This window comes from Mustela nigripes, chromosome 10 (assembly GCF_022355385.1).
Source record: "Mustela nigripes isolate SB6536 chromosome 10, MUSNIG.SB6536, whole genome shotgun sequence".
NCBI lineage: Eukaryota > Metazoa > Chordata > Mammalia > Carnivora > Mustelidae > Mustela > Mustela nigripes.
In genome coordinates this window covers 31,889,522-31,901,738 of record NC_081566.1, presented here as the reverse complement: position 1 = coordinate 31,901,738, position 12,217 = coordinate 31,889,522, and the positions used below count along the sequence as shown (strand labels likewise).

At 43.4% G+C, this 12,217-nt stretch overlaps 1 protein-coding gene and 1 non-coding gene across 5 annotated transcripts in view; one reads left to right on the top strand and one right to left on the bottom strand.

Annotated features, from left to right (window-relative positions):
* HHAT (hedgehog acyltransferase) overlaps nt 1–12,217 on the top strand; it is a 360,097-nt gene that overhangs the window by 60,494 nt on the left and 287,386 nt on the right. For all 4 annotated transcript variants that reach the window (XM_059412956.1, XM_059412955.1, XM_059412953.1 and 1 more), the window contains exon 3: nt 1,934–2,001. In XM_059412956.1, the coding sequence (XP_059268939.1) occupies nt 1,934–2,001 (68 nt within the window). The remainder of the gene's footprint in view (nt 1–1,933; nt 2,002–12,217) is intronic.
* On the bottom strand, nt 8,965–9,083 carry LOC132026371 (U5 spliceosomal RNA). The gene has a single exon (XR_009406882.1). It is a non-coding gene; the product is annotated as a U5 spliceosomal RNA (small nuclear RNA).

Genomic DNA, 12,217 nt, shown 5'->3' with positions numbered 1-12,217 from the left:
GCAACCAAATTCTGTAGCCACGCATTTTCAGCTAACTTAAGACCCTTTCAGGACCATGAATTCCAAGGAAGAATGGATGTTGTGTAGCATTTGGTGTCAAGAAATCAGACCGGGCGAGTTGTAAAAATTCTCCAAACCTGAGAGAAGATTTTTGGTTTTGGCCATGCTGTCTAATACTGTAGTCATTAGCTGTCCCAGCACTTAAAATGTAGCCTCTTCAAATTGAGATGGGCTATAAGGATAGCATGTATATTGGATTTTGAAGAATTAGTAAGAAAAAGGGATGTAAAATGACTCATACGTAATTGTTTAATACTGATTCTGTGTGGAAATAAAAGATACTAAAATTAATTTCATCTTTTTTTACTTTTTAAAATTGTGCCTTCATTTCAGTTGCGGGCACCAGACAGGGTATCATTATTCTCCTGTGTAGGATTCCTTTTTCGCACTAGAGGGAGCTGCGTTCCAGTTTCAGGAAGTCTGGTGCTTTCGCATGTAAATTTCACTGCTTCTGAACGTACTTTTTTAAAAAAGAAGCAAAAAACAAAAACAAAACCACCCAAACACGTTTCTGCCTCGTTTCAGTTCTGCACAATTCTGATGTTTCTGGAGGTTGCTTTTCGTGAAACCAAAACAAGAGGCAAGAGGATTGTTGGATTGCAGTGGTTTGCCCTTTGTGGGCTTTTCCCTGGAACTTGAGTCTGTGCACCGTTGAGCACACAATGTGACCTGCGCCCCTCTGTAACAGAAAGAACCAGAGCCCGACTGTAATCCCACACCTCCACAGCGCCCCCTGCACCCCGTGGGATGCAGTGGGACTCTGCCCTGGAGCTGGTCCATGTGGTGCCCTGCGCTGGTGCTCACCACCCCACCCTTTCCTATTGTTCCCAGGGCAGTGGTTGTATGCTGGGGCTCCTCTAGTGTGTGACTCTGTCCCTGGATCCCACTGTGAAACCAGCATCCTTTAATGACTACACATTCTCCTGGTTTTCCTGCCATCTTTCTGGGCATCCTTTAATGACTACACATTCTCCTGGTTTTCCTGCCATCTTTCTGGGTAGTTCCTTTTTGTTTCTTCTGTGGTTTTTGTAGGTTTGTTGGTCTGATAAGGATTGTTTTTGCCTTGTTTGTGTACCCTGTGCCTTTTAGGGTGAGCTCAGACATTCTGGTGGCTGCATCGCTACCCTTATGCTGAATCCGCCCCAGGCTTCATCTCCAGTTCAGTGTACTCTTTTGAGCTCCATCCATTCCCCTTGGGCTGGTCAGGGGACATTGCACAGGCACTTCAGCACTCCTCCTTCCTTACTTGGCGTGCATCAGCACTATTGCAATTTATCATTATTGGTTCGTCTCACTTCCCTGGGGTATCAGGAGTCCCAGGCAAAGGTCATGCCAATCTTGTTTTGTTTCATTTCTGGTATATCACAGTGTGTGCCTGGTTATTGCACACTCTTAGCAAGTATTTGAATGAATATTTTGTTAATACTTTTAGTTTTAAACCAATTGTATACTTACTACTATTATAGGATTTCATTTTATAATCTCGTTAGCATTATGTGCATATCATGGGGCTATGATCACTGTCATTTTGTGGTGTGATCTGTTTAGAATAATTTTTCACCAGCTATAGAGGTGAGGCATTTGCACTAATTCCACCTTTGGTTCCTGGTGCTGGAAGCTTTGTGTCTTGATCCCTCTCCATTTGTAACCTTTATTACAAGTTGAAGGGGACATTTCCATCAGCCCCACTCTGTATTTCCAGGAACTTCGGTCACAGGAAACTAGAGCAGAAGGTCTGACATGTCTCCATGTTTGTAGCTCAGTCCACAGACCGCTTTTCCAGAACATATTCCAATTTCTCTTAGTGCCTCTCCTTTTAAACCAACCCAGTTTTAAATAAAACTGACTAATGAAACACTGTTTTTCTTGTCAGAACATGAAGAGGAGCTGGACCGGCAGTTTGCCCTGGAGATTGGCACTTTATTTGGAGGATTAAAGAAGGTACTCAGTGGATGAATGTTAAAGCTTCTCAGTTTTCAAACCTGGTTTCAATATTTTGTATTACTATTGTATTTGGCTAGTGATGAGCTGTGTATTTATTTTTCTAAGCAATTTTGATAGATTTTTATTTATTTTAATTTTAATTCTTTTATTTTGATAGATTTTTAAAGTGATATCAGAACATTGCTTTTTACTGTTTTCGCTCTAAGTATGTGTTGTGCCAGAAGTATTTTAAGTTCAATCAGTGTTTGTGGGCTGGCTTGGGACATAAAATAATGCTTTCATTCCAAGTTTCAAACATGCAACTTACAAATGAGCTTTTGGAAAACCATTCGTTTACTAACTGGGCACTGCCTATGCTGATATTTTTCTACTGTGAGAGTTGCTGTTCTTGCTTAGAATTGCAGCAAATTCTAGGGTAAACTGTCCCTTCTTTCCAGCTCTGGCTCTGTGTGGAGCCGCTGTATTAGACCGAAGGCCCATGATCGTGTGGGACTGGGAAGAACTCCTGCCCTGCAGTGGGTGCCATTCCTGGCTTTTGCTGTTCTGTCCACCAGAAGTTTCCCTGAGAAGTTGGATGCTATTGAGTTTTCATTCATTGCATCCATCTGTAAATACTTATGATTTAAATAAGCCTCTTTAGGATATTAGTAAGACTGTAAGGTGGATGGTATTGTGTCCACTTCAGAGATGAGGAAATCTGGGAAACTTCTGTCATGGTAGAATTTGAGATGTAGCAGGAGATAGCCCCTGTGAGTGTCTGAGATCTACTCTTCAGAAATGTTTCACTATTGGATCTCTTAGAATAGGAAAGAACATGGTGATCTCTCTTCCTCTCTCTTCCCTCTTATAGTTACAATTCAAGCATTTCAGACAATACTGAACTGTTTGCCAGAGACAAAAAGAAACAAACCCATTTTAGACTAAGAGACTTCTAGCTCTTGAGAAGAGAAGCCATTGCAAGGCAGGACAGGCAGCTGAACAGAGGGTCAGGCCCCAGGGAGTTCTGGAGCTGCTGCAGATTTCATTGTCAAGGGGCAGGCTCCGTCCTGCTGTGTGTACTACTTCCAGACAAAGGGGCTTTGTCTTTGCTGACTTCCTAACTCCTGTCACCACTCCTTCAAAGTCTAGCTGCTTGACTCCCTGCCAAGGCTGTAGATTCCTAGGGAAATGACCTTTGCTAAGCAAAGACCCCGCCTCTCCTCCACTCTTCATAACAGGGCATGGGGCTGGGGGTGTCAACATTCAGGACAGTCCTGCCGTCATGGAAAAGTGTGTAAAGCACAGATACATGCCCTTGGAGCTCTACAGACTCAGTCCTTTCCATTCTGAGAAATCTCTGTCCATGCCTCTGTTTGTCTGCCCATCCATCCATCGATCTGGTGCTGTTGAGTACCTCTTGTCCTCATCTTTCTACATCTCATCCCTTGCAAATGGGGTGGGTAGTTTGGAATCTTAGAGTTTAGAGGGAAAATGAAGAGTCTTGGTGGATAGTCAGTAGGTGAGGGCAATTGATACTGTGTCCTTGATGAAGATCATAGAACAGACCCAGGCCACGTGCAGCACGAGGGAGTTCCCAGATACCTGCTGAGAGTCTCATTTCAGCTGGTACAGAGGCCTGACAGGTTCTGGACACTCCTTGATGTATATTTCCTTTCTTCAAGGTTATGGGAGGTGGTAAGCAAATGCTATCCGGCTCTAAATTCTAATCAAAAGAACATACTTGGTGAGAGTAGAAATTGTGAACATTAGAAAGAAAGCTTTAATGTTCTCTGCCCAGTCCATGCCTTAAATGTTACAGTTGCCAAACTCAGGACTACTGACATTTTAGACCAGATAATTCTCTGTTGTCAGGGAGCTGTTCTGTACCTTGTAGGACATTTAGCAGCCCCCCGGGCTCTGCCTGGTGTGTGCCAGCAGCAACTCCTGACCCAAGTCACGACAATCAAAAGTGTCTCCCGGCATCCACAGGTGTCTTTGAGAACAACTGGTCCATGTCCGTGTTCAGGGGCTCTCCCCAAATAGCCTCTGCCATTTCTGACCTGCCGTTTCTTTTGCTCGGCCTGTCCTCTTCCGGATTTTTTCTCTCCCCTTCCCTTTCTGGTCCATATTCCCTCTTTACGTCTGAGCCAGTCACAGAAGCATTGCTTGGACCTCTGTGTTGGGTTTAGTGCTCATCATTCCTGACACTTCCCTGCCTCTTCTCTCTTTATCCCCTTCCACACACACTACTTTTAATGAGTATGTTTCTGGACACAATAGTGAACCAGACAGACAAGATTCCTGTCCCACTGTCTCTTAATGGGGACAGATCTCAGGTAAGTAAACGAATAAACCTGACAGCTACAGATCGAGCTAAGTGATATGAAGAGAATAGGGTGATGTGCTATAGTGCTTTGAATTGTCTCGTGCCCTGTAATGAGAAATATGTTTGTCCAGTTGTATTTTATATGATCCGTCCTCCACTAGACTGAGTGTCACGAGGACAGGGCTGGGATTTAATCAATCTGGTATCTTTAGTGCCTAGAATAGAAGAGGTGAGTATTTGGTTGGAGGTAACTGTAGGAAAGAGTGAGACCACTGTGCCAAGTTGTAACACTGGAGAAAACACACTGTACTACCTGCATCTAGAGAGATGTGTAGGTAAACTGAGTGGGATGGTGTCTATAGTCAGAGCAGGGAGAGACCACCATGGCACAGGCTTCCACAAACTGCTCCGGACCCCTGAGCTCCACAGACTCATAGGACTTGGCAAGGTCACCAGTAGAGGAGTTGCTCTGGAGGGGCTCTCTGTGATTGGGAAAGGGAAGGAGCTATTAGGGACATGTTGATCAAGGTGAAGCTTCACTCGAGGGTAGGGAAGGGCATGTGGGGATGACCACAGCCCTCCAACTTCTGATGATGTTAGAGTGGAGGGATATAGCCCACATCAGGAATGCCTTTGGGCCTGGTAATTTCTTTGGCATAAAGCCGACGGCACTTGCTGAGATGCCTGATGTGGTGGGGGGAGCTTGTGTGGGGCCACTGTTACCGACTGCTTCCATTCTGTATGCTGGGACCTTCGCACGCTCCTTGGCAGTGTCTGCTCTCCCTGGCTTGGAAGGGCCCCTTCCTGCGGCTCTGGTGGCTCCCTGGAGTGGGTGCGAGCTGGGAACCTGTGGGTGGCCAGGGGTGGGTCCTGCCTGGTTCCTTTCCAGTTCTCTGTCTTGGTGTTTGGTGGTCCCCTTGTCTTTTTCCCATGTTAGTTTTTTTGGCTCGTGGTCCCAATCAGTAAAGGGAACTTTATTTCTTGTCTGCCTTGCTCGATGTGGTAAACTTGCTTCCAGACAAGGTCACAATCACATGGATACAAATGAAGCTCTATGTTGGGCTGTAGTGTTCTGAATTTTTTTCCCTTTTATTATTTCTGATACAAGGTAGTTGGCATAATGGAAAGAGCATGGGTTTGGGGGGTGCCTGAGTGGCTCAGTGGGTTAAAGTCTCTGCCTTCGGCTCAGGTCATGATCCCAGGGTCCTGGGACCGAGCCCCGCGTCGGGCTCTCTGCTCAGCGGAGAGCCTGCTTCCTCCTCTCTCTGCCTGCCTCTCTGCCTACTTGTGATCTCTGTCTGTCAAATAAATAAATAGTTTTTTAAAAATTTTAAAAAAATTAAAAAAAAAAAGCACGGGTTTGGAGTTAGATGGACTTGAGTTCACAATGCAGTTTACTGGGTTTTGGAAACTACTTTACCTCCTCTGAGCCTCAGTTTTATTACCCGGAGTATGGGAAGGGGAGGCTGTGGGATGGAGATGCTGGATGGAGAGCACCCAGCTCATGTGTGCCTGGGGCGGAACGGACGCCCATGGTGTGTTTTTGTGGGGGTAGTTCTGCTTTCGCCCCCATGGAAAACATCCTTGTTTCAGAGCTAAGATTCACTGATTCCCCTTCTCTGGCAAGCAGGTAATATTCTACAGAGAAGCACTTAAATCTAGATGGGAATTGCTACTGAAGGGAGCTCTCAAAAGCCTAATGTATTATGAAAAATTTTACATGTAATCAACTCCTCCTCCTTTCCTGAGGACACTCCCTCTTGCGGCAGATTCTGAAATGGGGGGATCCTTGTAGAAAAGACATTCTTTCAGAAGTAGAATCAGAGAGGAATTTTCAGTGCCTGTCAGAACGATGAGGAAGACAACACAAGATCAGAGAAGGGAAGCTTGATCACTTAAGTCTTTGAATGTGAAGAGAAAAGAGGTACTTTTTTAAAGTACAGGTTTCTAGCACTCAAGGTTCGCCTATACAGATTTTTAAGATTCAGCTCATTTTTATATTGCTCCGTGTTTCAATACTTTAAAAAAAAAAAAAAAAAAAAAAGCTCTGTTTGATTCACTGAATAAATATTCCTTGAGTGCCTGCTGTGTAAGAGGCCTCCAGGGGATGTGCTGAGTGCTGGGAGGCGGGGACATTCTGGGCCCAGTCTCTCTCCTCCCTGGGCTCTGGATTTGGGGGAAGCTGAGGATTGGACCGTGGGGCAGGTGACACAGCCCTCTGTGGGACATGCAGAAGCTGCAGGGGCATGTGATTTGGACTCATGGCAATTCCAGCCGAGGTCTAGGGAGACCGTGGGGGAAAGGTGGGTGAAGAGCATAGCACGTTTTCGGACCTGGATGGATGAGAAAGAGCCAGAATAGCTGGGCTGGGAGGCTAGGTGTGGTGGGGGGGATGGCACGAGATAGAGCCTGACCACCAAGGCTTCTGGGCACCGTGTGTGGAGTCTGCACTTTATTCAGAAGGCTGTAAACAGTTACTGAAGGGAGTCAGGCCATTGTCGTTTCTGGGGCCTCTTTCAGGATCCTCGTGATTTTCCTGCCTTGCCCACCCTGTACCTCCCCTTACCTAGTCTCTTCTGTACCCTTGCCCTACCAGATTCCAGATTTGTGCATCCCTGGAGTTCATGTCTCATAATGTTACTCAGAGGCCATTCGTGTTCCCCATTTCTTGGGGTATAAAGTGCAGACTCCCTAGCTGACATTCAGCCCCATCTGTCCGCTGACCCTACCTTGTGTCAGCACCTCAGATCCATGCGGTCACCCTTTGCTGCTAAGTAACATCCCCCGAAGGCGCCTTGATGTTTCCTGCACGTGACTGTTCCTGCAGACTGGTGTGCATGCCTGTCAGCACGGGGAACAGCCCCCAGGGAACCTTCCCTGACTCCTCTCCCCTTGCTCCAACCTCTGGTTGGCATTAGTCTCTCTCTCCTATGAGTTCCTTTCCCAGGACTCTCTCCTGAACCTCTGTTCTCTAACAGTTCCCTGTTTGAGGTCTCAGAGGCCCTCTCCTCTCGGCCTCCTCTGCCTGACAGTCGGCGTCCAGTAGTGTTTGTTGGATCAGAGCGAACATGCCTGTCTCACTGGGGGCTTGTGGTAAAGGAACATGGTGCCTCAGCAACACTCTCTTTGTTGCATGTCTCTACATTCTGGCACGTTTAGAGGGTGTAGGCTTTGCCTCCTTTTCGTTAAGCCATAGCCCCTCTGAGAGGATTCCAGTGTTCTTATTATATCTCTGCCTCCCTCTGTGTGATGGGAGCAGATTAATAAGCAGTTTGGCCGTGCGTGAGAACTTTCAGCCTTTCCTTATTAAGAGAAAATTGGATTTTATGCAGCTTTGCCCCTTCACAGAGAGGCTGCCCAGCAGAGGCTGATTCGTGTGCCCTTTGCCAGCCTTTCCAGGCAGAGAGAGTGTGGGCTGAAGAATCTCCACAGAAGGGCCAAGAGACTGCAGGCTGGTGATGGAACGAAGGCTCCTGAGCACACGCTGGGCTTGATTCCCTCTTGTTAACATGAAGAACTCTTGCTCCTTGCCTGTCAGTACACTCTTACCTAGTCTCATCCCTGCTGGATTTTCTTCTTGAGGTGTGGAAAGCTCTGCAGTGAGACAGGAGAAAAAGGATGTGGTAGTGATTTCCTGTGGAGGAGGGAAATGGGTGTCATTGTCTGCCTTCTGGAAAAACAGGATCTGCAGTGCCAATGGGTACACATCAGATTGCCTTATTAGCTCTTTGCCATCGAGTCCCTGGCTCTGCCCTCCTCTCTCTTATATTTACTAGTTCATAGAAAATATTATTCCATTACAGAAACACTGGAAAAAGCCAGGGGAAATAAGGTGAAGTTAGAACCAAGAGTTGAGGTCTGCAAAGTTAATAGATCGTGTGTGTGTGTGTGTGTGTGTGTGTGTGTGTGTGTATGAGAGGGAGGGAGAGAGTGGAGAGGGATGAGTAGAGAGAAGGGTGGGCGTTCCCCATGAATGCTCAGAGAGATCTTGTGGGGAGATAGGTTTGGAGTGAGATGTTTCTCAGCCACAAACCAGTGAGTTTACACGTGACTGTTGGCTCACCCACTGCTTTGCGGCCCAGACTGCCGGGTACCAAGTGCTGGGAGGTCAGGAAAGTAACGAATGGTTTCTTTCCTCTGAGAATTCCAGGCTGACATAGATGATGTGCTGTGCCTTTAACAAAGGGGAGAAGCTTCAATCAAGCCAAAGAGAATACCAGTTGTATACAACCAGGACAACTGGCCTTATTTGTGTGTCCTGCCTGAAAAATTGGCCCTGGCATTACATTTAACAGTGTTTCTGTGTGTGATCACTGGGCCGATGGAAGATCTGAGAGTGCTGTTCCAGGGGTTGAGGGCTAGTTAGTTAGTTCGTCATCATTTTACTCCCAGGTTTCAAAAAAGCAAGTATCAGACCAAATCTACCTTGCATACATTAATTAGGCAAGCAGGAGAAGCCAGCCTAATGAACCCAGCAAAATACATAGATGGGGATTCTGAGCTATTTGGCATAAGGCAACACAAAACCCTCCAATAGCAACAGTAGTATCAGACTGCTTCAGACACTTCTAAGTACAATCAAATAGCAAAGTTGTTCACACAGGTATGGAAACAGAAATTCTTAAGCTTAGATCTTACATTAAAACAGCTAATATAGCCTTGTGGGAAAACAAGGCCTCAAAAAATTTGTCAAAAGGCTCAGAATTGTTTCTCTCCACGGAAATCTTTAGTAAAAGGCGAAAGATTTATACGATCTGAAGAGAAACCAGAGCATAAACTTGAAACTGTGCCCATCTCAGTACTCCTATAACCGCAACTCCTAGTTCACTGATGGTGGCTTGTTATCCATGAGTGCTACTCCCTACTTAGTTTATACAGGAAATTCTATAAGTAAACTTCTCATAGTCAGGAATGTCCAATTGGAAGAAATCGTCTTTTAAATTTGAAAAGATTGTATTCTATGCAGGGTACTATGGGTATGCAAATGAGAAGTTTGAGTCATCCACTTTCAGTCTTCAAATACCTTTGTATTCACGGCTCCTTCTGGAGCCACCATTAGGGGGCGAAGCAGAAGTCTGTCTCTCTACCCTATCCTGGTTCAACCACGGAAATTCCAGTTTTATCCCTTCTGTATGTTGGGACTTGGAGTCCAGTCCCATTCCTTTCCTTTGCTATCCCCTAGCCACCAACACAAGCAAGATACAGAACCACAAGAGCTCCTTCTTGCCGCTGCTTTCCAGACACACCTATCCTGCTCTCCCTGTCCCTAACCCTTGGAAGCCACTCCATGGTGTTCATCTCATAATTTTGTCATTTGGAGAATGTTATACAAATGGAATCATACAATATGTAACCTTTTGAGACTGGCTTTTTTTGTTTTTCTTCCCCACTCAGCATAATGCCCTTGAGATCCGCCCGATCTCAGTTGTGTGTATCAGTAGTTCATTGCTTTTCATTGCAGGGTCAACAACACAGATGGACCACAGCCTGTTAGTCCGTTCCATTGTTGAAGGGCATTTTGGTTGTTTCTAGTTTTTGGCTGTTAGGAATACATCTGATACGAATATCTGTTTACAGGTTTTTTTTTTTTTTTTTTTTTGTTTACAGGTTTTTGTGTGGACAGAAGTTTTCATTTCTGAGGGATAAATACCCAGGAGTTTGATTCCTGGATTATATCATGAATGTATGTTTAATTTTACGAAGAGCTGTCCAAACTCTTTTTTCAGAATGGTTCTGAGATCCTATTAGCAATGCACGAGATGCTTAGTTTGTCTGCATACTTGCCAGCATCTGGTATTATCAATACTCAGATTTTAGCTTTTCTGATAGATATGCTGTGGTATCTCCTGATTTAATTTACATTTCCCTGACAGTGATGTTGAACTTCATTTCATACACTTATTGGTCATCTGAATATTCTCTTTGGTGAAATACTGTTCATGTCGTTTGCTAGTTTTCTCCCTGGATTTTTTTTTTTTCAGTTTTTACTGTTAATTTTAGAGAGTTCTTTGTATAGTCTAGTTATATAGTCCTTTGTCAGGTGATTTGCAAATTTTTTTTTTGTCAGTAACTTTCTTTTCATCCTCCGAGGGTCTTTCACAGAAAGTCAGTTTATTGATATTTTTTTTTCCCCTTATGGATTATGCTTTTGGTGTCATTTTTAAGAAATCTTGGTCTGGTTGTATGGCCCAAGGATTTTTCATTTTTCCCCCCAGACTTCCATAGTTTTGCATTTTACATCTAAGTCCATGATCCATTTTGATTTAACTGTTTTAAAGATTTTATTTTTGGGGCACCTCTGCCTTTGGCTTGGGTTGTGATCCCAGGGTCCTGGGATGGAGCCCCTCATTGGGCTCCCTGCCTGCCTCTCTGCCTCCTTATAATCTCTGTCTGTCCAATAAATAAATAAAATCTTTAAAAAAAAAGATTTTGTTTTTAAGTAATCTCTACACCTAATTTGGGGTTCGAATTTACAACCCTAAGATCAAGATCACACACTCTACCGAGTAAGTCAGCCAGTGCCCTGAGTTAATTTTATATTACTTAGGTGAAGGTTTATTAATTATTATTATTTTTTTTTGCTGTGGATGTCCAGTTGGTACAGCACCATTTATTGAAAAGAATATTTTTCCTCCATTGAATTGTTTTTGTACCTTTGTTAAAAATCAGTAGGCCAGACTCATGGCTCTATTTCTGGGTTCTCATTTCTGTTCCATAGATCTGTGTATTGCTCTTTCCACGAATGCCATATTCTCTTGATTACTGCTAAGTAATTTTTCTAATTTTATTCTTTTTCAGATTCCTTTGCTTTTCCCTGTATGTTTTAGAAAAAACTTTTCTATATCTACAGAACATTTTGCTGGTATTTTGATAGGAATTCTATTAAATTGTTAGATCAGTTTGGGGGAAATTGATGTTTTTTACTATTTTGAATCTTCTAGCTCACGAAGGCAGCAGATCTTTCTATTTACCTCTTTATTTATTTCATTAGTGTTTTGTAGTTTTTAGCATACAGATTTCATACACATTTTGTTAGATTTATACCTAAGTATTCTATTTTATTTCTCTTAACACTTAAATTTATTTATTTATTTATTTTTAAAAGATTATTTATTTATTTATTTGTTACAGAGAGAGACATCATACGTAGGCAGAGAGGCAGGCAGAGAGGCAGGCAGAGAGAGAGGAGGAAGCAGGCTCCTGCAGGATCCTGAGATCATGACTGAGCCGAAGGCAGGGGTTTAACCCACTGAGCTACCCAGGTGCCCCTAAATTTATTTTTATTTTAAGTAAACCCTATGCCACGTGTGGGACTTGAAGATTAAGACTTGTTTTCTCTACCAACTGAGACAGCTAGGCACCCCTAAGTATTTATTTTTTTGAGCAATTATAAATGGTCTTACAGTTTTAATTTCAATTTCCACATGTTAACTGCTAGTATATAGAAATATAATTGACTATTATATTTTGATTTTGTATCCTATGATTTTTCTAGACTCATTTATTATAGGAAGTGTTTTTCTCCCCTTTTTTGATAGATTTGTTGAGATTTTTTACAAAGACAACCATGTTATTTGCAAATCAGGACAGTTTTATTTCTTCATTTTCAATCTGTATAACTTGCATTTTCTTATTGTAGGTCTAGGATTCCCAGTGTTATGTTGAATAAGAGTGATGAGAGTTTACATCCTTGTCTTTTTCTTACTCTGAACCAGTCAGGCTTCACCGTTAAGTGTGAGGTTTCTGTATATTTTTTGTAGATGTTCTTTATCAGGTTGAGGATGTTCCTATCTCTATTTGTAGTTTTTTGAGTGTTTTTATGAAGGAGTATTGAATTTGTCAGATAACTTTTCTGCATCAGTTGATATGATCAAGGCATTTTCTTTATTAAGAATATGTTAATATGGG